Raw genomic sequence first — 25,898 nt, forward strand, 5'->3', positions numbered from 1 at the left:
TCTGATATAAGGGAGGACTCTGATGTGAACGTGGAGCTCATCCTGACTGCTGCACTCCATATGTTGTTTTGTTTTTTACATGTTCCTGACGGTTGTACTCTATACATTATGCTGTATATAGTCTTGAACAAGGTATTAATTATCTCAGTAATGTCTCAGTAATTGTTGGTATTATTAAAGTTCTTCTTTAAGGTAGGCTCAATAAGGCACCCCATACATCAGTCAGTTTTCTGTTCAACCAGCAGGCTGAACGAAAAAAAATGAGCCGATTCCCCCCGTCCACGCTTTCAAGATGGATGGGGGAATCACTCCAGTCGAGGTATTGTGTTCTGATAGCGGGGAGATTTCCCTATCATCAGAATACACTGATCACTGCTGCCAGCCACAGCTGGTGCTGCTGATTGAGTGGAATTTTTCCTAAAAGCTGGTTGTGCAGTCGATCAGTAGATTCACTTCTGTACAACCAACCTGCCCATACATTGTGCGAAATTCGGCTCGTGCCTAAGACAAAAATATCCTTTTTGTATGCACAAAAACATATGTAATGGAAACGTTTAACCGCTTGCCACCCTGCCACTGTGTATATACATGTGCAGGGCGGCAGTGGAGCGCAAAACCACGTTTTAAAAAGGGTTCCGCGCTCCCAACACTTTCGCCGGCAGGGGGCGCGCGCGCGCGCTCCCGTCGACCCGTGGGTGACACGATTTGATCCAGGAGGGATCAATCATTAGATTTCAGCCAGTGATTTCTGGCTGAAATCACATGATCGGTCCCTGTCCTATCCTGTCCTGTGTTGACAAATACACAGGGCAAGATATGATGTCATTCTTCTCTGCCTGGACACATTCCGTTCCAGACAGAGAAGAAGACATCCAAAAAGTGAGTACACAAGCACTACACTACAGTTAGAACACTCTAGGACACATTTAACCCCCTGATCGCCCCCCCCCCAGTTAACCCTTCACTGCCCTGTCACCAGTGTCACTGATCAGTGTCGCTGGCGACTTCCGATAGAGTTAGTTCCCCTCCCAGATAGCGCCAGATTGCCCGCCAGTACACCAGTAATCCCGTTTAACCCCTTGATTGCCCCCCTCCAGTTAACCCCTTCACTGCCCTGTCACCAGTGTCACTGATCAGTGAACCAATTTTTACTGATCACTGTATCAGTGTCGCTGGCGACTTCCGATAGAGTTAGCGCCCCTCCCAGATAGCGCCAGTTTGCCCGCCAGTACACCAGTAATCCCGTTTAACCCCTTGATCGCCCCCCCCCCCAGTTAACCCCTTCACTGCCCTGTCACCAGTGTCACTGATCAGTGAACCAATTTTTACTGATCACTGTATCAGTGTCGCTGGCGACTTCCGATAGTGTTAGCGCCCCTCCCAGATAGCGCCAGTTTGCCCGCCAGTACACCAGTAATCCCGTTTAACCCCTTGATCCCCCCCCCAGTTAACCCCTTCACTGCCCTGTCACTAGTGTCACTGATCAGTGAACCAATTTTTACTGATCACTGTATCAGTGTCGCTGGCGACTTCCGATAGTGTTAGCGCCCCTTCCAGATAGTGCCAGTTTGCCCGCCAGTACACCAGTAATCCCGTTTAACCCCTTGATCGCCCCCCCCCCCAGTTAACCCCCTTCACTGCCCTGTCACCAGTGTCACTGATCAGTGAACCAATTTTTACTGATCACTGTATCAGTGTCGCTGGCGACTTCCGATAGTGTTAGCGCCCCTCCCAGATAGCGCCAGACTGCCCGCCAGTACACCAGTAATCCCGTTTAACCCCTTGATCGCCCCCCCCCAGTTAACCCCTTCACTGCCCTGTCACCAGTGTCACTGATCAGTGAACCAATTTTTATTGATCACTGTATCAGTGTCGCTGGCGACTTCCGATAGAGTTAGCGCCCCTCCCAGATAGCGCCAGTTTGCCCGCCAGTACACCAGTAATTCCGTTTAACCCCTTGATCGCCCCTCCCAGTTAACCCCTTCACTGCCCTGTCACCAGTGTCATTGATCAGTGAACCAATTTTTACTGATCACTGTATCAGTGTCGCTGGCGACTTCCGATAGTGTTGGCGCCCCTCCCAGATAGCGCCAGATTGCCCGCTAGTACACCAGTAATCCCATTTAACCCCTTAATCTCCCCCCCCCCCCCAGTTAACCCCTTCACTGCCCTGTCACCAGTGTCACTGATCAGTGAACCAATTTTTACTGATCACTGTATCAGTGTCGCTGGCGACTTCCGATAGTGTTAGCGCCCCTCCCAGATAGCGCCAGATTGCCCGCTAGTACACCAGTAATCCCATTTAACCCCTTAATCCCCCCCCCCAGTTAACCCCTTCACTGCCCTGTCACCAGTGTCACTGATCAGTGAACCAATTTTTACCGATCACTGTATCAGTGTCGCTGGCGACTTCCGATAGTGTTAGCGCCCCTCCCAGATAGCACCAGATTGCCCGCTAGTGCACCAGTAATCCCATTTAACCCCTTAATCTCCCCCCCCCCCCAGTTAACCCCTTCACTGCCCTGTCACCAGTGTCACTGATCAGTGAACCGATTTTTACTGATCACTGTATCAGTGTCGCTGGCGACTTCCGATAGTGTTAGCGCCCCTCCCAGATAGCGCCAGATTGTCTGCTAATACACCAATAATCCTGTCTAACCCCTTGATCGCCCCCCCCCGAGTTGACCCCTTCACTGCCCTGTCACCAGTGTCATTGATCAGTGAACAGATTTTTACTGATCACTGTATCAGTGTCGGTGGCGACTTCCGATAGTGTTAGCGCCCCTCCCAGATAGCGCCAGTTTGCCCGCTAGTGCACCAGAAATCCCATTTAACCCCTTGATCGCCCCCCTCCCACCCCCCCCAGTTAACCCCTTCACTGCCCTGTCACCAGTGTCATTGATTACAGTGAACAGATTTTTACTGATCACTGTATTAGTGTCACTGGTGACTTCCGATAGTGTTAGCGCCCCTCCTAGATAGCGCCAGTTTGCCCGCTAATGCACGGGATTTTTTTTACCAAAAACATGTAGCAGAATACATTTTGGCTTAAATTTATGACTAACTTTGAGTTTACGATATATTTTTTATAGCTGAAAGTAGAAAATATTGTTTTTTTTCAAAATTTTGGTGGTTTTTTTGTTTATAGCGCAAAAAATAAAAAGCGCACAGGTGATCAAATACCACCAAAAGAAAGCTCTATTTGTGTTGTGGGAACTCGCTTCAAAGTGGTAGAGCTTTTCAACGCAAACAGCTACTCGCTTCTTTAAGGGCCTTTTTGCCCAATTTTATTTACAGAAAATGTCCCATAACATAATGCTTCCCACGCAGGGGTATCCACCAACAAAACAATGATTCAGTCTCCTGGCTTACACACAGTTCAATGTCTGTCTCCTGCAGACTCTTCCCAAATTATAGCCACTAGCACACAGCTAGTCTGGCTTCCACTTGACTCCAAGGCAGAGACCTCCCGTCTGCCAGGGTGGAGCCCTGCTGACTCCTAGCTGTCAGGGTGGAGCCCAGAACCCTGGTCCTGACTCTACAAAAGAGCCGTGCACACCTGTGCAATCAGTGTAATGGCCATTCCCAAAACCTGGTCCCAGGATTGGAGATTTCATCCCTCCCAGATCTCTTTGAAATCTCCAGGCTCCAGATCCCAAAACAGACCTTACAAACAAAGGAGGAAAGTGAAAAGCCACTTTCCTCCGTATCAAACACTTACCCTGGAGCCCCTCAACCTGCCTTGTTGAGAATCCAGGGTGACAGATTGCCACACTGTCACAGTGTGAAAAAAAGGACGTAAATTTTGTTTGGGTACAGCATTGCATGACCGCGCAATTATCATTTGAATTAGTGCAGCGCTGTATAGCAAAAAAAGGCATAAATTACAGCATCTATACCATAGTTTGTAGACGCTATAACTTTCACACAAAGCAATCAATATACACTTATTGGGATTTTTTTTACCAAAAACCTGTAGCAGAATACATTTTGGCTTAAATTTATGACTAACTTTGAGTTTACGATATATTTTTTATAGCTGAAAGTAGAAAATATTGTTTTTTTTTTCAAACATTTCGTGGTTTTTTTGTTTATAGCGCAAAAAATAAAAAGTGCACAGGTGATCAAATACCACCAAAAGAAAGCTCTATTTGTGTGAAAAAAAGGACGTAAATTTTGTTTGGGTACAGCATTGCATGACCGCGCAATTATCATTTGAATTAGTGCAGCGCTGTATAGCAAAAAAAGGCATACATTACAGTATCTATACCATAGTTTGTAGACGCTATAACTTTCACACAAAGCAATCAATATACACTTATTGGGATTTTTTTTTACCAAAAACATGGATCAGAATACATTTTGGCTTAAATTTATGACTAACTTTGAGTTTACGATATATTTTTTATAGCTGAAAGTAGAAAATATTGTTTTTTTTCAAAATTTTCGTGGTTTTTTTGTTTATAGCGCAAAAAATAAAAAGCGCACAGGTGATAAAATACCACCAAAAGAAAGCTCTATTTGTGTGAAAAAAAGGACGTAAATTTCGTTTGGGTACAGCATTGCATGACTGCGCAATTATCATTTGAATTAGTGCAGCGCCAAACAGCAAAAAAAGGCCTGGTCATTAAGGGGGGTAAATCCTCTGGGGCTCAAGTGGTTAATTAAGAAAAAAAAAAGAACCTTTGTGCTGAGGTTTGTTTGTACCTGTGAGACTGTCAGTTGCGGCACAGTAATTAGTATTTATTGGGTACAAGGACTGTGGTATAGGTGTGCATTGTATACAGCAGGTGCAGATTCTGTTCAATCCCCCTTTAAGACCCCCTACTGGCCAGCCGCAGAACTTTTCTGTTCTGTCCCAGGGTGATCTATGACTTTCATAATCCTAGTTTTGCTCACATTTTGTCATGCTGTCTTGACTTCTTAATTGTAAAGCCAGTCAGCTTACTTCTTATAAATTATGTTAATATTGCCAATACTTACATATTGTTTATACTCTTTAAAGGCTACATTTTCCTTTAGAAACATATTATATATCCTCTGCCCTGCTGACCCCCTGTACACTGCCACACTGACCCCTGTACACTCCCCTGCTGACCTCCCATCCTCTGCCCACCTGACATTTTTTACTGCACCCACGTCAAACTGGCTAGATCCAGCCCTGGATTTAACTATCTCAACAGATAATATAACATACTTGATAAATTCAAATGTACACATAAAGAACACCTATAGTCAGGGGGCTGGATGTAGCCTGTCTAATGTGAATGTGCAATTAGAAATGTCAGGGGGGCCAGAGGATGGGAGGTCAGCAGGGCACTATACAGGGGATCAGCAGGGCAGAGGATATGGTCAGCAGTTTGTACGGCAGTGTACAAAGGCCATTTACTTGTAAGGCAGTGTACAGGGATCTGCAGGGCAAAGAACAGGGATCAGCATGGCAGAGGATAGGCATCAGCAGAGCTGAACACAGTGGTCAGCAGATGTAACGACAGATATCAGCAAGGCAGAGAACAGGGGTCAGAAGAGCGGAGGAAAGGGGTCACTGCTGGCAAGGCAGAAGACAGGAGTCACTTCCAGCAGAGCAGAAGACAGGGGTCACTATCGGCAGGGCACTCAGCAGAGCACCTTCTCCCATCGCTGCACTGCACACAGCCTGGGCACAGGCAGCAAATCTTCTCCTCCTCACACACAACACATAGCTGAGATTGAATTCTATATTTACCAAAAGGCAAAGTAGGAATTTGCCTTGGGTGGCATTTTTTTGAAGAAGAATCTGAGAACAGATGTTGACTGATACCCCTCCATTCTACCTGCTGACATCTTCCATGGCTCTCCAGGCACACGGGAGGAACGCTGGAGCCCAAGATACATGGTGGGAAGGAAATAAGGGAGGGGGTCATCATATTCTGGTGTATATGTAAGTGAGCAGGTGGGTGTAGTAAAAAGCCAACAGTTGGCTAAAGAGATGTGAACACATACCCAGCCTCTATAGCAGCCAGGAGTCTGTTTACAGGGTTGAAAGGTTCTGTTTTGTTCTACTTTTACTCCCAGTTATACTGTATATACCTTTTTGATATACATGGCATTTTTTAGGAAGAGCAGATTGCTTCAATATCAGTGAGGGGAGCTAGATCTGAAGGTTTTACTAGTGTAACATCATTATAACAGTAGTTGCAACCCAAAGTACATCATGTATATCATATGCAATACACTTTTCAGTCCTACTCAAACAAATGCTCTCAGCATCAGGCAAAAGAAATTTGACATTCATATATATTCATTGGCAGGCAGGTTTTTAATCTTCTTGAAAGTCTCTCACCTTCCTATCTTTAAATGTACTTCTAGAGCAACATAGGCCATAGTCAGTGATATGTTGCCACATCAGATACTGTGATATCAACCTAAAAAGATAGCAATTTCAAACAGGGTAGTGGAAAAAAATGCATGTGTCTTTTTCAAAGTGCCAGATAAAAAATATTTATTTGTTAATGCAGTTTAAAGTGAAACTGCATAGCTTGGAGCCAAAAGTTCAGAATTGAAAATGAATGGATTCATATATTGAAAATGACTGGCTTTTTGTGAAATAGGTTTGTGCAGCTTTAATTATGAAAGCACATTTTTCTCACTAGATATGATAACGTCCATATGAAACTGGTTTTTAAACAATATGTAATTGTCATGCTTAAAGTGGACCTGAACTTAAAAAGTAAAAACTTGCTGTGTTATAGGGAACATTTAGGAATAGCAATGTGAGGGTACCTAGGCACTCCTGGGCCTACTGCCCCATAGCTGTATATCTGCAGTGTCTGATCTAAGGTTGGGAGATTTGTTGATGGTGCTACTGTGTTACTCATTGTATTCTTTTCTGCTCCATTAATTTTGTGGGTCTGTGTTCCTCCATCTCCCCTACTAATTCTTGAATATTCCCCCACCAGTCATCAGATCATCAGTCACCAGGGTGGCAGCTCTGACATAATGAAGCAGAGCCATAACTACCAAGTTGGGCGTCTCCACTCAGAGACACAGTGCAGAACAATGCATTGTAAATCAATAATGGATAAAAGATGAGTTACAGGCAGCATACAGAAAATACTAGCAAATAGTCCATTTTGGTCTTCTTTAAAGTAATATTAAAAGTAATTTTTTTCAGATATTAATAAAATAACTTACTTTTGCATTTTTTTTATTAATGACTTCCTCTGAGCTTGCTTTTGAAACACTACCTCTATATTTGTGACCCCTGTGCCGCTGGGAACTATACATTCCCATAAAAGTCTCTCATATGAGCACGATCCTGCTATGAACCACCCCACACACTTATTCAGTAAATGCATGTAAGTTATGTTACTAGTATGTAATTTATGAAAAACAAATTACTTTAATATCATTTTAATATCACTTTATGCATATGCTTCTATTAAACTTGAAAAATTAGGACAGGTATACAGAGTAGCAAGTCTCAACAAATCTGGGCACCAGGACCAGCCTTTTTGCAGTGATGTGATGACTGCAGTTCGGAAATGCTGTAAGGCCACTATTGTCACCTGGCAAAATTACAGGGAATGCCAGGAGACGGCATAGTCGTCTTGTAAGACTTGTGCGTAGAAACCACTTGGTAGCAGGGGCAGACTGACAACTCATGGGGCCCCAGGCAATAGGGGATCATGGGGCCCCTGTGTCCTTGCCCAAACACAAAAAAGCCTTTGAAAAAAGGTACCAGGGGCATCTCATGGGGCCCCCTACTGACCCCGGGTCCTTGGGCAGTGCCCGATTTTCCAAATGGTCAGTCTGCCCCTGCTTGGTAGTACTTGTCTCTGGAAGGATCAAGCTTTTACACCATCACACTGGGAAACAGAAGTATTTTGAAAGAAAGCTAAACATTTTGGGCACCCAAAGAATGCTGGGTTTGGCAGCTAGAGTTATCAAGCCTGGTAAGAGGTCTATCTGCCCAAGGTTATTTCTTCTCTCCTGTAACTGCTTACCCTGAATATCTCAGTATACCACAGCATCTCCTGCAGTGTAAAATCCACGAGTAACTATTACAACTAATCTGCAACTTTGATTTTGCAGGTCAAGGATTCCCCATTCTGACTGCGCAAGGATTCAGCATACAGTGTAATTATGTATATCAAAGAAGTGCTAAAGTTTAATAATATAAATCCACAATCACTGAAAATAAGTTATTTAAATTGTTTTTCTGGAGAAGAGGGTGTCTGGAGGTGTACCTCTAAGTAAAGAGGGGTACTTCTGAAAAAAGAAATGGTACTTCTGGGGAAGGAAGCGTACTTTCAGGGGAAGGAGGGCTACTCCTGGGAACAGGAGATTTACTTCTGGGGAAGGAGGCATAATTCAGGAGAAAAATATATACTTTTGGTGAAGGAGATGTAATTTTGGGGATACTTCTGGAACAAAAGAATATATTGTGGGAAGGGGGTGCATTTCTGGACACGTAGGGGTATTACTGTTTAAAAATGTGTCATTTGATGTATACGTCTGGGAAAGAAAGTGTGCTCTGGATGTTAGGAGGGGAAATCCTGGGAAAAGTGGAGTATTTCTGGAAAAGAAGGGGAAGGAGGTATACTTTTGGGGAATAATATATACTTCTGGAAAGGGATATGTAGTTTGGGTGAAGGAGGGGTACTACTGGAGATGAAGGTATACTTTGTGGGAAGGAGTTGCATTTCTGAGGAAAAAAACTGTACTTCTGGGGAAGGTGTACTCTGGGGGTTAGGAGGGGTACTCCTGGAAAAGGTGGGGTACTTCAGAAGGAGGGTACTTCTAGGGAAGGAGGTGCACTTCAGGAGAAGGAAAGGTTCTTCTGGGGAAGGAGAGGAAATTCTAGGAAGGGGATGTACTTCTGAGGAAGAAGGTATACTTCTAGGAATTGAGGGTGAAGAAGGTGTACTTCTGGTTAAAAAAGTGCACTTTTGGGCAAGGACAACACACAATGGCAAACATACAAAATATATTTACATACCTCTCCTTCTCCTTTAGAAGCAAAATAATTCATGTCTTCTACATCAACTAATCTGATAAAGTTGCAGGGTAATGGTGCTCCCACGTGTCCTGTGAATGACATTCAGGTACACATTGTATTAGCTAAATCCGTCACATTGTATTTTTTAGTATGTTATTTTCAACTTTGTAAGTATTGGATTTTGGCTTTCTGCAGGTAAAAAACAACAGGACTGACATTTAATGTTATGTATACTGGTGCAGTACTGGTATGTGTCTGCATGCCAGTACTACATGATTACACAAAATGTGATTGCTTTATGCTTCTTTTTCCTGTTTTAGGAAATATCTCTGTGCCCTAATCAGCTCCAATCTCCATCTCAACAGCAAACAGTACCTGCAAATCTCCATGTTCCTCATTCCAGGCTCAGCAATGCTCCTGCAAATGCTAATGTCAAACTCAACCCTAGTCAAGCACCACTGTACCTGGAAAGTTCATCTTTTTCTCAGCAGTACATTTCTTTGGGGATATCACTCTCCTTATCCATGTCTTAGAAGTGTTACATCTATAGGAATGGCCTTGCCTTTTATTCATAACTCAGCAGTTTCCCTGAAAATCCCCACCTATCACTAGATCAGCAACACAGTGTGCCAGTAACTGTCCCTGTGCCCACATTCATGGCTCAGCAGCATGTTGGGTAGGTGCAGTAAACACAAAGAGTCCAATTTTGCAAGATTTGATGTATTATAAAAGTAGCTCAATAGTACAAGCAGGCTCTGTGGGGAGGCTCACCAGTCTGGTAACACTTATGACAGTGCAGCAGAGAGACAGCTGTCTGAAGACTCAAGGATGCTGACATTTTCTGCCACAAGGAGTACTGTGTGGCCTGCCAGATCCATGTCATGCCAAGGGGAAGCTTCCTGAGAATGTAGATGTAGTTCCTGCTCTCTCTCTATGTTCCACTGGAACCTTTCTCTATCGCTAGCACTGTCCCTGACAGACAGGGATCCTGTCCCTACACTAGCTACTTGCATAAAGTTTATCAATTCCACGGGTGATAGTTTTAAATAGACTCTGTCTGACACAAGATGGCCACCAGGGTCACATGGGACCACTGCATCCAATTGGCTCACTGTCCAGCGTGACCGAGGAAATCAGAGAAATCCAGTTTCTCTCAACCTCCTCCCCCATCTGCATTGCCACTATGGTCGAGTGCCATCTGCAGTAGAGACTACAGATTGCACCTGCCTACAAGCAGACTTTGAGATCTTCATGTTTGCCATCCCTGACTCAGCAGTGAATTGGCCCATGAAATATCATGCTCTGAAATTCCTGATTTAGCAACAGCTCTGCAGACATTGTACAACTCTCTCTTCATCCTCACCTGCCCCTAGAAATATCACAGTATGTAATATGGCTAAGCACAGCCAGAGTCGCACAGTGGTATAATCTTTCCTGGGCTTATGCTTCTTTCTGAAGAAAAAATCCACCAGGGGGTTTATTCAATATGAGCGATATATGCAAAGTGCAGTAATGTAATGCAAGCACATATTAAATATCTTCTTTACTGATATGGTTCTAGTAAAAAGAAATCCAGTTGTTTGCTATTAGTTGCTTTTCTTTGCATATCTCTGTTGCTACTTACCTGAAAATACAAATATTCATGTGATAATTATTTACCCCAATATTGTATCTGATATTCACTCCACCATTGCAATGACTGTACCAAATCACTGCGTATTAAAATGTTACTAAACCCACAACAGGAAAATCAGTCTGTATATGCAGTAAAGCATGCTTGTTATACTCACTGTAGAACCTAAAGGGTTAATCCTCCACACTGTGTAAAAAGGCTGTTTGATCCTTCTCTGATCCTCCCCTTCTTCTACTGTCCCCAATCCATCTGCTGATAGTACAGAGCTCTAGGAGACATTCTGCACATGCTTTGTTTGGTGTGTATTGCTAGAGAGCTTTTTTTTTTCTTTGGGAGAGTGTATGTGATCAGCACAGGGCCAATCAGAACTGTCCAAGCAGAGGGTCAGGGGGAATGCAGCTTCACAGGACAGTCAAAACAAAATGAAAACTCCTACAATATTAAACAGTGCTCAGCCAGAAACTGACAGAAGTCACAAGACTGCTATATACTGCTGATGAGAAAAGGTATTTGGCAATTTATATTTGCTAAAATAATTGAATTTTCATATTCTGTATACTGTGGACCAGATATAGTGAATGCAGAGTTTAGTAACACTTTAAAGGAATGTGCTGGCCGTATGAGGGATCCAGTGATATAGCCAAACTACTATGTATGTTACCATATTAGTTAAAGATGAATATTAAAATCATTTTTGCTCACTGGATACATTGGTCAGCTGTAGGATAAAACCACTGGGTACAAAAATAATCTGTAGAATACAAAGTGATCAAATGGATTATTGTCATAACACATTACTAACATAGCATATACACTGAAAAGACAAGGTATCCATCATTCACACACATCTACCTACCCCCTCCCTTCACATTTTTACCACCAAATGACAGATTTGTGGCCATCACTATAGTATGGTAAAAACTGGAGTAATAAATTGCTCAACATACTGTATCAATAGAGTAGTTTAAATTTAATGGGTAGTAAAATGAAAACTTGAGGTGTAATCTCCTGGGTGAAGGACTAATCTGTCTCCAGGCCTAAATCAACCCACAACAGAACCAGGTTAAGTAATCCAGTCATAGCCTGTAGTGACATGGGGATTTGGGTGTATTCTACTGGGTAAAGAATGGACTTATCTGTCCTCAGGCCCATGTCAACCCAGAGCAAAGCCAGGATATACAAAGCAGGCATTGTTTTTTTCGAAGCTCAATTTTAGATTTACAGTTTTCCAGAAGAATTCCAGTCAAGATAAAAAGCCATGTCAATGGTACTGTACATTCCTTCTGGTGGTGGTATCTGCAATGTAGCTTAAATTCAGTTTCCATCAGATGTCTAGCCATTTTCAACTAGAATGTAGTAGAAATATGGATGCACTGTAGGGATGAGTAAGATTCTTTGCAGTGGCTAGTTGTGGCCACAACACATACCAATGACATAGTGCTAATAGTAAACACTGCATTAACAAAACTGAAACACCATACATATATTCCCAGTTTACAAATGATGCATTTAGATTGGAATTCATCTTTCGAATATAGCCTGGTGGTGCATGTTTATCAAATGTATGGACATGCTTTTGATTTAAACACTCTATTTGAATCCCATATGGAATTGTTAAGAACTTGTTGAAGTGCGGAAGTGTGAGAATAATATTTTTATTCAGGGATCATGCTCTTTGGATGCATATGTGTGTCCCATAGCATGATGAAGACATATTACTGGATGCACATATGATAAATATGTAACAGACACACATACCTGATGTCCAGTCCCCAGGAGTGGTAAAGGTGCAACCAGCTGTACATTCTGTCTGCCCATAGCCTTCATAGACCTAGCAAAAACATTGTACCAGTCAGGTTGATATAATGAAGAATAGATTTACATTTCAGGAACATGTAATTTTATCAGTAAACAACATTGGCTTAGTTAAAGTGAGCCTTTCAATAACATTGCAAGTTGGCATGAATTCATTCCCAATAGTTTCTGTAAATGGCTACTGCATACTTGTGCAAACATGCTCTCCCTTATATCTTTTAATGTTAACCATGAGCTCCATTCAAATTGCATTAATTGGGCTGAGATTACAGAGGGTAAAATAAGTATTGAACATGTCACCATTTTTCTAGGTAAATACACTGCTCAAAAAAAATTAAAGGAACACTTTGAAAACACATCAAATCTCAATGGGGAAAAATATCATGCTGGATATCTATACTGATATGGACTGGGTAATGTGTTAAGAACTTAAGGATGCCCCATTGTTTGATGGAAATGAAAATGATCAACCTACAGAGGACTTCAATTCAAAGACACCCCAAAAACCAAATTGAAAAAATGATGCAGCAGGCTAGTCCATTTTGCTGAAATTTCATGCAGCAACTCAAAATGGTACTCAGTAGTTTACATGGCCGCCACGTGAGATGACGGATGGTGTCCTGGGTTATTTCCTTCCTGGACCAAGGCATCACTGAGCTCCTGGACAGTCTGAGGTGCAACCTGGCCTCGTCCTATGGACCGAAACATGATATCCCAGAGGTGTTCTATTGGATTTAGGTCAGGCGAGCATGGGGCCATTCAATGGTATCAATTCCTTCATCCTCCAGGAATTGCCTGCATACTCTCGCCACATGAGACCGAGCATTGTTGTGCACCATGAAGAACCCAGGACCCACTGCACCAGCATAGAGTCTGACAATGGGTCCACGGATTTCATCCCGATACCTAATGGCAGTCGGGGTGCCATTGTCTAGCCTGTAGAGGTCTGTGCATCCCTCCATGGATATGCCTCCCTAGGCCATCACTGACCCACCACCAAAACAGTCATGCTGAACAATGTTGTAGGCGGCATAACGTTCTCCATGGCTGCTCCAGACCCTTTCACATCTGTCACATGTGCTCAGGGTGAACCCGCTCTCATCTATGAAAAGCACAGGGCGCCAATGCTGGACCTGCCAAATCTAGTGTTCAATGGCAAACGCCAATAGAGCTCTATGTTGCCAAGCAGTGAGCACAGAGCCCACTAGCGAACATTGGGCCCTCAGGCCACCCTCATAAAGTTTGTTTCTGATTGTTTGGTCAGTGACATTCACACTAGTGGCATGCTCGAGGTCATTTTGTAGGGCTCTGGCAGTGCTCATCTTGTTCCTCCATGCACAAAGGACCTTCTATGGCCCTGTCCAGCTCTCCTAGAGTACCTGCCTGTCTCCTGGAATCTCCTCCATTCTCTTTAGACTATGCTGGGAGACACAGCAAACCTTCTACTACTGATGTACCATCCTGGAGGATTTGGACTGCCTTTGCAACCTTTGTAGGGTCCAGGTGTCGCCTCATGCTACCAGTAGTGACACTGACCCTAACCAAATGCAAAACTAGAGACAAACATTAACAAAAGATGAGTAGGGAAAAAAATGTCAGTGGCCTTTACCTGTAAAACTAATCCTGATTTGGGGGTCGTCTCATTGTTTCCCATCTAGTGCGCCTGTTCTTAATTTCATTAAGACCAAAACAGCTGAAACTGATTAACAACCCCCTCTGCTACTTAACTGACCAGATCAATATCCCAGGAATTTAATTGACTTGATTCTATGCTCTGAATAGATGAAGCTCCGTGGGCCTCTTCTATGAACTCTGATCTTTAGTTCTTTCCATAGATCTTCTATTGAATTCAAGTCAGGTGATTGGCCAGGCCATTATAGCAGCTTTAAAACAAAATTCTCAGTGAGCGCTTAGTAGAAATAGCAGCTAAAAGCACAAAAAGGCAACCATAATAAAACCTCATAAAATACTGAAAAAGAAAGTGCAGCTCTAAAAACAAATCCAGATAAATGATTTCAATCCATAGGATAAACTGAATGAATAATCCCAGTATGTACAACACAATGTGTAAAATGGTGACAGTTTGTGATAAGTGGCCTCCTTTACACCTATGTACGGTCAGTGTACGTTTTTATCCCTTGGCATCAGAGACACCGCTCTCTCCTGGTTCTCGTCCTATCTATCCCAACGCTCCTTCAGCGTTTCCTACAACGGTGCCACCTCCTCCTCACTCCCCCTCTCTGTTGGGGTCCCCCAGGGCTCTGTCCTTGGACCCCTTCTCTTCTCCATCTACACCTCCTCCCTTGGCAAACTCATACACTCCCACGGCTTCAATTACCACCTCTATGCCGATGATACTCAAATCTACCTATCCACCCCTCACCTCACCCCCACATTCTCCGCCCGCATCACTCACCTCCTAAATGACATCTCTGACTGGATGTCGCTCCATTTCCTCAAACTCAACCTCTCCAAAACCGAGCTTCTCATCTTCCCCCCAGCCCGCGCCCCCCCCCCCATCCTTTCCATCACTACCAACAACACCACCATCAATCCCGCCCAGCAAGCCAAAGTCCTTGGCGTCATTCTGGACTCAAACCTTTCCTTTCAACCTCATATCAAATCTCTCACAAACACATGCAGACTCCACCTCCGCAATATCGCCAAGATACGCTCCTTCCTTACCCCAGACACCACTAAACTACTAGTACACTCCCTGATTATCTCACGCCTGGACTACTGCAACTCCCTCCTCACCGGCCTACCCCAGTGCAGGCTCTCCCCGCTTCAGACCATCCTGAACTCAGCGGCCAGACTCATCCACCTAACCAGCCGCTCCACCTCTGCCACCCCCCTCTGCCTCTCCCTCCACTGGCTCCCCATTGCCCAACGCATTAAATTTAAATTGCTCACCCTGACCTATAAGGCCATTCACAACACTGCCCCTAACTACCTCACCGACCTGATTCCCAGGTACCACCCTACCCGTACCCTTCGCTCTTCACAGGACCTCCTTCTATCTTGCTCCCTGGTCTCCTCCTCCCACGCACGACTGCAAGACTTCTCCAGGTCCTCCCCCATCCTCTGGAACTCACTACCCCAATCCATCAGACTGTCACCTTCCCTCCTCACCTTCAGGCGCTCCCTGAAAACCCACCTCTTCAGGGAAGCCTACCCCACCCTCACCTAACAGCCGCTGCCCTTCCCTCCTCCTACCACTCCATCCCCCACAGCCGTTTCCTCCTGTGCCTCTACCACCTCCCTCCTAGATTGTACGCTCGAAAGAGTAGGGCCCTCTAACCCCTCGTGTGCTGTTTGATGATACTGTTCTGTTTCATGTATTGTCCCCCCTCTATTGTACAGCGCTGAGCAAACCCTTTGGCGCTATATAAACTCGATAAATAAATAAATAAATAAATATACCAATTTTGATTCTATCATTTTATTTTATACACGTGGATTAATAAATTATTTTATTTAAATACTACACTATGGGCTATTATTTTTGTTGACTCTTTTGCGAGCCAACAATTCATCCCCAGAGACCATACTCCAAGGCATAGGAAGTATTCCCACACTGCTGACATCAGCCTACTACTACCAGAGGAATACACCAGGTCCAGTACGATTCAGCCAAGCTGTATATCTGAGAGGTTTCCACGGTGGTATTCGGGCTATCCCCGGAGAGACGTCCACTAGCCAGACCAGACCAATACCAAGAGGGGGAGAGTTCGTTATAAGCGGTGCAACTCATCCATCCCATCCCATGAGGGGGACCTCTGGTTATTGACTATATGCGTATATAAACATCTGGTGAGTGCGTATTTTAACAATTCTATCACCTCTCCAACGTACAGTCACCAATATCTCCTGTATCCATCACTTATCACAAACTGTCACCATTTTACACATTGTGTTGTACATACTGGGATTATTCATTCAGCTTATCCTATGCATTCTAGCAGCTTTATTTATGTATTTATTTTAAACCAACTGAGAGTTTCCTTGGCTTTGTGTTTGGGATCATTGTCTTGCTCAAAGTTCCACCCTTGTTTCATCTTCATCACCCTGGTAGATGGCAGCAGATTTTTATCAAGAATGTCTTGGTGCACTTTCTCATTCATCCTTCCTTCAACGATGTGAAGTTTGCTAGTATCATATGCTTAAAAACAGCCCCACACCACTATGTTCCTACCTCTAAACTTCACTGTTGTTATGGTCTTTTTGGGGTGATGTGCAGTGCCATTTGACCTCCAAACATGGTGTTTAATATGGCATCCAAAGAGTTCAATTTTGGTCTCATCTGAGTAGACTGTCTTTCACAGGCTTGCCTAAATGTTGTGCAGCAAACTTTAAACGAGCTACAACACGCTTTTTCTTCAGCAATGGAGTCTTGCTTGGTGAGCATGCATACAGGTCATGGCGGTCAAGTGCATTACTTATTGTTTTCTTTGAAACAATTGTACCTGCTAATTCAAGGTCTTTCTGAAGCTCTCCACAAGTGGTCCTCGGCTCTTGGACACTCTTGAACAACTCTTCTGATAATTCTTTTATTATGACAGATATGCTAGGTAGATTAACTAACAGATGTTACCAGAGATGCAATTCTGAGAATCGCTGTCTGAGAGTTTTAAACATACAATATATATACTGAGAAGGTGGTTGACCTCTAAAGATCGCAGTATAAATCCCTGTACCCAACCCGTTTTGTTTCTGGTAAACAACATCAAATGAATTAAAAAGCAGAGAGGGTTTTCTTTTATTGCTCATTCAGTCTTTCAGAATAGAAAAACTATTTCAAGCATCATAAAAACTGTGTCTGCAAGCATGCAGTAGCTTACTTATTGTGTTAGACATTAATAAAACAAAAAAAGCATTTTAAAATATACATTTATTTAAAAGTTTACAAAAGTTATAAAAATAATTTCATTTACCTGACATCCAAGGGCTGCTCGTAGAAATCCCAAAACTGTAGGTGATGCGGGTGCAGCTCCTGTTACAATCATTCTAACACGCCCTCCAAGGCTAGCCTGCACACAAAGAAACAACACAAGATCAATGCTGGCATAAGCAATGTCTGAACTAAGCTTACTGTAAAGAAAAAGTCACTTATGTTTCTACCACTTTGCTAGATAAGCAAATGTTCGGAAATTATTATTTCTGTTTTAGCTTGGGTTCACATACATACGCTGTGATATATCTCATGTGATTCGCACAGGAACTGCACCACATTCCTGTGCAAATCACATGCGATTTGTGTGCGGTGCAGGGGCGGACTGACCATTTGGGAACTCGGGCACTGCCCAAGGGCCCGGGGTCAGTAGAGGGCCTGGTACCTTTTCATAGGTTTTTTTGGGTGTGGTTTGAGTGTGGGCGAGGACATAGGGGCCCCATGATCCCCTGTTGCCCAGGGGCCCCATGAGTTGTCAGTCCACCCCTGGTGTGGTGCGTTTGGAGCCATACATTTTGTATGGCTCTAATCGCACCGCACCCACACTAAAAACATGCAGCACACTTTTTTGAATCCGCACTAAAATAAGATCGCATGGGTATTCGCACCTATGTGATCTGATTCTGCACATTGCACCGCGTGTTGTGGACCTCTTAACATACACACCTGCAGCGGTTTGCATAAATTGGGTGCGATTCTGATGCAGTGCGGAATTCGCACTGCAAACTCTGCAAATTCTGCACCGCATCAGTGTGAACCAGGGCTTAAGGCTGTGTTCATTCGTTCATATTTATAGTGCACATTATAAGGGAAAAAAACAAATGTGTCATAAGAATGATGTTAACCTCTGCTGTATATTGTGCTGCGGTCTGAAAAATGAGACCTGTCTTCTTCTCTGTATGTTTTCATGTGCTGTGTTGCCCAACAGATTAATGAAAATGTTTGTAAACCTGCTACAATGCCTGATAAAAGGTGCTCTAAAAATTGACAAAACCAGACATGGATTATTATGAACCCAGCTTAATTGATTTCCAGTTTAATTATTTATTTTATTATTTATTTATTTTTTTACAGGTACTGATATAGTGCTGTAAATTTTACACAGCGCTTCACATATATATTGTATATTCACATCAATCCCTAACCTGCAAGGGGTGTACAATTTAAGGTCCTTAACTTACATTCATATATACACATACAGTTGTGGCCAAAATTATTCAACCCCCACTGAAATTGAGTGTTTTGGCCAGTTTGACATTGCTTTTGATCATTCAGTCATCTTGCTTACATTTACATTAAAGAGGCACTTGTAGGTCAGACAAATATAACATAACAGTTATAATGAAATAACCACAAATGTCTTTTCTGTGCTCACAGCATTATCAGTTTTATTCAACCCCCAAGTGACATTCAATCTTAGTACTTAGTACAGCATCCTTTTACAGTTATAACAGCTTTTAAACGTGAAGCATAGCTTGACACAAGTGTCTTGCAGCGATCTACGGGTATCTTCGCCCATTCTTCATGGGCAAAGGCCTCCAGTTCAGTCACATTCTTAGGCTTGCGCACTGCAACTGCTTTCTTTAAGTCCCACCAGAGGTTCTCAATCGGATTTAAGTCTGGTGACTGCGATGGCCACTCCAAAATGTTCCAGCCTTTCCTCTGCAACCATGCTCTAGTGGACTTGGAGGTATGCTTGGGATCATTGTCCTGTTGAAAGGTCCAACGTCTCCCAAGCCTCAGGTGTGTGACGGACTGCATCACGTTTCCATCCAATATCTCCTGGTACTGAAGAGAATTCATGGTACCTTGCACACGCTGAAGCTTCCCTGTACCTGCAGAAGCAAAACAGCCCCAAAGCATGATTGACCCTCCACCATGCTTCACAGTAGGCAAGGTGTTCTTTTCATCATAGGCCTTGTTCTTCCTCCTCCAAACATAGCGTTGATCCATGGGCCCAAACAGTTCTAATTTTGTTTCATCAGTCCACAGAACACTATCCCACAACTTTTGTGGTTTGTCCACATGGCTTTTGGCATACTGCAGTCGACTCTTCTTATTCTTTGGAGACAGCAAGGGGGTACGCCTGGGAGTTCTGGCACGGAGGCCTTCATTACGCAGTGTGCGTCTTATTGTCTGGGCTGAAACTTCTGTACCCACATCTGACAAATCTTTTCTCAGTTCCTCAGCAGTCACACGGGGACTTCTCTCCACTCTACGCTTCAGGTAGCGCACAGCAGTCGAAGTCAGCATCTTCTTTCTGCCACGACCAGGTAGCGTTTCAACAGTGCCCTTTGCCTTGAATTTGCGAATGATGCTTCCTAAGGTGTCTCTTGGTATGTTTAACATCTTTGCAATCTTCTTATAGCCATTGCCCTTCCTGTGAAGAGAAATCACCTCTTCTCTTGTCTTCCTGGACCATTCTCTTGCCTTCACCATGTTTGTAACCACACCAGTAAATGTCTAGAAGGAGCTGAGTATCACAGTCATTTTAAAGCTGCCTAATTGGTGCTTATTATGCTTGATTGCTGCTCGGTGACATCCACAGGTGTTTTCAATACCTGATGGAAAGCACCTGTATGAACCTCTGTTCTTCAGAGTGGTAGTCTTTAAGGGGTTGAATAATTGTGGCAATGAAGAAACCACATAAGAACCATTTACTACTGTATTACATAAACAATTGATGTCATTTTAGTTGCATTTGGGTAGTTACAACGTCCTTGTAGGATTTGATTCTGAATACAATTCCAAATGTACACTATAGTCCCTAAACCCCTTTACAGCATTGGGGGTTGAATAATTTTGGCCACAACTGTACTAGGGCCAACTTAGACAGGATCCAATAAAGCTAGCAGCATGTCTTTGGAGTGTGGGAGGAAACCGGAGTAACTGGAGGAAACCCACACAGGCACAGGAAGAACATGCAAATCCAGGCAGGTGGTGCCATGATTTGGGATTCGAACCAAAAACCATGGTACTGCCAGGAAGAAGTGCTAACCATTTAGCCACTGGGCTGCCCAATTTAATAAAAATAACTTGCGAGGAACAGAAAAAGAAGTGACAAATACTAAGATTTTGACTAGATCAAGAATATGTATTGCCATTCAAAATTGTACTACCAAGGTAATGTTTTGTCTTTTAGGAATCTGAATTAAAACATTGAGCAATTAGGTACACCAAGATCAATGAATCAATTAATAATCAATGGGAAAATAAATGTACTGTTCACATGAAATCTGAAACATTTTTATAGATTTATAGATCACAACCAAGAGTCTAGTCAGAAATTATCTAACATGAATACAATGTGCTGCTAAGTGTTTGGCATTTTGAAAAGTAGAGCAGGGACTGGACAGAGAGGAATCACTTTGACCCAGCTGACCAGCTTGAACATGTATTGTAATATATATAAACTAAGAATTTCTGCTTTTATGCAAAAGTTTGCTAGAAGCATGTATGGGTGTGTATTAAGTTGCTACCAATCCCATATAATACAAGTCCATCCCTGATTTTATTATTATTATTATTATTATTATTATTATTAATAATAATAATAAACTTTATTTTATATAGTGCCTTTAAAGGTAGCTTCTCAAAGAGCTTTGAAAAGAAAACACAAGAAAGACACAGGATAAAATAAAGGTAAAAAGGGACAATAAGTGAAAATGAGTTTAGAAAAGGTGACTCTTGGATGTTCTTTGGTAGTGAATTCCAGAGTTTTGGAGAATAGCAGGAGAAGGCTCTGTCTCCCATTAGGTGTAGGTGAGTAGGGGGAACACACAGAAGACCAGCATTTGAGGAGCAGAGGTTACAAGGGAGGGAGTAAGTTGATAAAAGTTCAGAGCTGGGGCAGACTGACAACTCATGGGGCCCCCGGGCAATAGGGGATCATGGGGCCCCTGTGTCCTTGCCCAAACTCAAAAAAGCCTATGAAAAAGGTACCAGGGGCATCTCATGGGGCCACCTACTGACCCCGGGCCCTCGGGCATACCCCAAGTTTGCAAATGGTCAGTCCGCCCCTAGTTCAGAGAGATAATGGGGTACCAAGCCATGAAGAGCCTTACAGATGAGCAAGAGGATCTTAAAGTCTATGTGAAACCTGCTGGGTATCCAGTGCAAGGACTCCAGGATAGGGATAATATGATCACTTGTGCCAGACCTAGTCAGGATTCTGGCAGCAGAAATTTGTACATATTGAATTCTATTAATTATGGACTTAGGTAAACCAGTGAGTAGAGTACTGCAGTAGTCAAGTAGGGAGAACACAAATGTATGGATCAGCTTTTCAACTACAGTGTAAAGATATCATAGGACGCAAAAGAGCAATGTTTCTCAAGTGAAAAAAAAAGATGTTCTGATATAATTTTGTACATGTGGATCATAGGTTAAAGTAGCATTAAATATCACCCCTAGATTTTTCAATTTAGACTAAATGAAGGTGCCAGTATGAATTCTATATGGGACCAAGTTTGTCCCACAGTTTCATGCATGCCTGTGTCTTTTGCTATGACGCAGGTGACTCCATACACCTTACTGCCCTCTGGCTAAGCAGTACTGTGACTGTGAGAGTTTAGCACAGTGGGAAGCTGGGCCAGAATATGGAAGGTGAGCAGTTGCTGTGTGGAGGGAGCAAGCATCTGCCACCTTCCTGAGGATCGCTGAAAGTGGCAGCACAGCTCAGAGGCAGGCAGGAGCTGTGCAAAGAGACCTGGCGCTGGATTCGAGAGTATGTTCACTTGAGAGCAAGTTGATCAGCAACAGTAGGTAGAGCAGTGGCAAAAGAATGGGAGCACAGACTCCATTGTGTGAAGCTGCAAAGTAAACACAGGGTGGATCAGGCTGCCATGCCCTTTGTCAATTGTCTGCAGTGCTGCTGATTACTGAGACATCATCATCATCCTGTGCAGATGTCAAGGTTCTTTAGCCCTTAAAAACAGATTGGCATGGCCCACTACATGCAGCACTATTGGCACTACTGCCTACTCCACCCTCTGTTTTTTATTTTGCCAGAAACAAGGTGGAAACCTGAGGCATATAGCAATGTGCAGAAGGTAACATATGGTCACAATGCTCTAGCACCTCTTATGTTATATAAATGTAAGCTATCTGGATTTCAGCACAGACATTATCAATTTGAAAACATTGGACCATGCCTGTGTAATGCATATTGAAACACCAACTTGTAACCTCCATCAGAAGTCTGTGTGACAAGATGACAATGCAGGATTACAGCTGGGAGACAGGGGAAACATCATTGTCACCCTAAAACAGAAAGTGCCTGAACAAGAACCATCATGGCAGGATCACCATGGATTATTTAAAGCTGCATATTTCAAAGGACTGATAATTGCTTTAAAAATTATAATAACCACTTGCGTCCCAACTATCACTAGGTTTACCTTTAAAAAAATTAAAAATGCAAATATTTTTGCATTTATTATTTTTCTACAAAACATTGCAAACATCCATGATCAGAGGCAAACACATCCTACAACTCCCTGCTCATACACAGGCTTTCAGTTGGAGAGCTGGTGGAAGTGTCATCTATGTGAATGAATGACATAGCTGTGCGAAGTGGAATGTATCATCAAAAGGGGAGTAAAACCTTCCTAACAGAAACACATGCGTTCACTTTGAGCTTTACTATTCTGTTACTGTACAGTGAAAAAAAATTGCACTAATCTAATATCATTTTAATCAGTAGACTTTGTTGGGAAACATTTTTTCTAATTGTTTACTATTTAAGCCCAATAAAAACCAAAGAAAAATATATGCAGTACTGTACAAAAGTTATAGGCAGGTGTTAAGAAATGATGTAAAGTAAGAATACTTTAAAAAATACACTGCTCAAAAAAATTAAAGGAACACTTTGAAAACACATCAGATCTCAATGGGAAAAATATCATGCTGGATATCTATACTGATATGGACTGGGTAACATGTTAGGAACAGAGGAATGACTTCAAAGACACCCTGAAAATCAAAGTGAAAAAATGCAGCAGGCTAGTCTATTTTGCTGAAATGTCATTACAGCAACTCAAAATGGTACTCAGTAGTCCTGGTGATGGTGTCCTGGGGTATTTCCTCTCAGATCTGGACCAGGGCATCACTGAGTTACTGGACAGTCTGAGGTGGACTGAAACATGATATTCCAGAGGTGTTTTATTGAATTTAGGTCAGGTGAGCGTGGGGGCCATTCAATGGTATCAATTCCTTCATCCTCCAGGAATTGCCTGCATACTCTCACCACATGAGGCCGGGCATTGTCGGGCACCAGGAGGAACCCAGGACCCACTGCACCAGCGTAAGGTCTGACAATGGTGTGATGGTTGCGTGGCGTCAGACCCAAGCCCTTCTCACCAACTTGTGACCGAAACAATGCCACTCTCAGCTGCTCCCTGCACAAATATTTTCCAGCTCGCGGGACCACAATCTATGTGCCAGCAGCCTGAGGGCGATTGTTACTAGATCAGGTTAATTATGCAATTAACCCTTCACACTGCCACCACCACCTTTTTACAGAGAAGGAGGAAACTCACAAATCTTAGCAGTAACACTAAGATACTAGTATAAGCGTCTGTAACACACTGTCACCACAGACAGATGTATTCAGGAGGATTATCACATACAGTAGCACTCTTCAGAGACAGGGATTCTTTTAGTTTGCATTAAAAGCTTTAGAAACAGTTCAACACTTTTCAGAAAATAGGATTTATTACTAAAAAGGTCAAAATGGTGCAATTAAAATATTTACAGAAAAAGATGTAAAAAATATATGTATAAAGAGAGTAATAAAACAACAGAGAAATAAAAGAAAAAAGTTATAGAAAGGAAGAATACTTGCAAAAGTCCTTGGTTTGAGCAGAGTCCAATCGTCCGAACAAAAGGTTGCCTTTGCTCTCAAAATACGGTTCCTGATGTTAAAAGGGAGAGCTAACTTTTCTCTAGGCTGTCAGTCTTTTTCTATTATCTCAAAGGGGTGTCTCCTGAGAACAAATAGCCAATCACCTAATTTGGGGATGGGTGTTAGGCGGTGACCAAAGTTAGGACCAAATCCCTTACAAGTTCATACTACGGTCAATAACCTTCAATAGGTACAGGTATCATCCTAGCAACTGGCAGATTAATATTTAGAATCATAATCCAAATGCGCAGATACCAAACTGTAGCATATCCTGCCACTCCAAATAAAACATATTGCTTTCTACCCTCTTGTAGGCACTACATAGGGATGTAAGGTGTCATGTGACTCATATTAAAATTACCTATCCGAATATATACTCCATATCAATGTGCCCAGTTCCTGCTGAAGTTTATGAATTTGTATAAAAAATGACTCATGTGGAATGTACGTTTTATGGGACACTTAACAGGTCATGACCGACTGAGTCAAAGTGGTTGTCTAACAGACATTCTGGAACCAGGCTAATTAGGGATTTACAGCCATGGAGCTCACCCAGCTGTGCATATGCACTGTTGAACCCAGTTCACTTACAGACTCACATTCCATTCAAAAGGGAGGGTGAAGAGTCATGAGAGTTATGAGAGACAAAATGGTTGCCAGCGTCCATGTCTCTATGAGCACAATTGTCACAAATGGGTCCAAGGATTTCATCCCGATACCTAATGGCAGTCCGGATGCCATTTTTTAGCATGTAGAGGTCTGTGCATCCCTCCATGGATATGCCTCCCCAGACCATCACTGACCCACCACCAAAACGGTCATGCTGAAAGATGTTACAGGCAGCAAAATGTTCTCCACGGCTTCTGAAGACCCTTTTCGCGTCTGTCACATGTGCTCAGAGTGAACATGCTCTCATCTGTGAAAAGCACGGATCTGCCAATTTTGGTGTTTAATGGCAAATGCCAATCGAGCTCTATGGTGCATATGGTCTATAGTGAGCACTGGGCCCACTAGAGGACATCGGGCCCTCAGGCCATCCTCATGAAGTCTGTTTCAGAATGTTTGGTCAGAGACATTCACACTAGTGGCCTGCTGGAGGTTATTTTGTAGAGCTCTGGAAGTGCTCATCCTGTTCTTCCTTGCACAAAGAAGCAGATACCAGTCCTGCTGATGGGTTAAGGACCTTCTATGGCCCTGTCCAGCCCTCCTAGAGTAACTGCCTGTCTCCTAGAATCTCCTCCATGATCTTGAGACTGTGCTGGGAGACACAGCAAACCATTTGGCAATGGTACATATTGATGTGCCATCCTGGAGGAGTTGAACTGCCTGCGCAAACTCTGTAGGGTCCAGGTATCGCCGCATGCTACCAGTAGTGACACTGACCCTAGCCACATGCAAAACCAGTGAAAAACAGTCAGAAAAGATGAGTAGAGAAAAAAATGTCAGTGACCTCCACCTGTAAAACCATTCCTGCTTTGGGGGTTGTATAATTGTTGCCCATCTAGTGCACCTGTTGTTAATTTCATTAACACCAAAGCAGCTGAAACTGATTAACAACCCTCTCTGCTACTTAACTGACCAGATCAATATCCCAGGAGTTTATTTGACTTGATGC

The 25,898-nt window shown here is 43.0% G+C and overlaps 1 protein-coding gene across 8 annotated transcripts in view; it reads right to left on the minus strand.

The window, feature by feature from the left end:
* Positions 1-25,898, minus strand: part of ACSL6 (acyl-CoA synthetase long chain family member 6) — a 265,006-nt gene that overhangs the window by 10,189 nt on the left and 228,919 nt on the right. For all 8 annotated transcript variants that reach the window (XM_089694072.1, XM_089694068.1, XM_089694067.1 and 5 more), the window contains 3 exons: positions 17,363-17,458; positions 12,372-12,444; positions 8,981-9,069 (listed from right to left, as the gene is read on the minus strand). In XM_089694072.1, coding sequence (XP_089550198.1) covers positions 8,981-9,069; positions 12,372-12,444; positions 17,363-17,458 — 258 coding nt within the window. The remainder of the gene's footprint in view (positions 1-8,980; positions 9,070-12,371; positions 12,445-17,362; positions 17,459-25,898) is intronic.

The sequence above is a fragment of the Staurois parvus genome, unplaced genomic scaffold (genome assembly GCF_062004578.1).
Source record: "Staurois parvus isolate SC_StPar_1 unplaced genomic scaffold, SC_StPar_1.0 ptg000648l, whole genome shotgun sequence".
NCBI lineage: Eukaryota > Metazoa > Chordata > Amphibia > Anura > Ranidae > Staurois > Staurois parvus.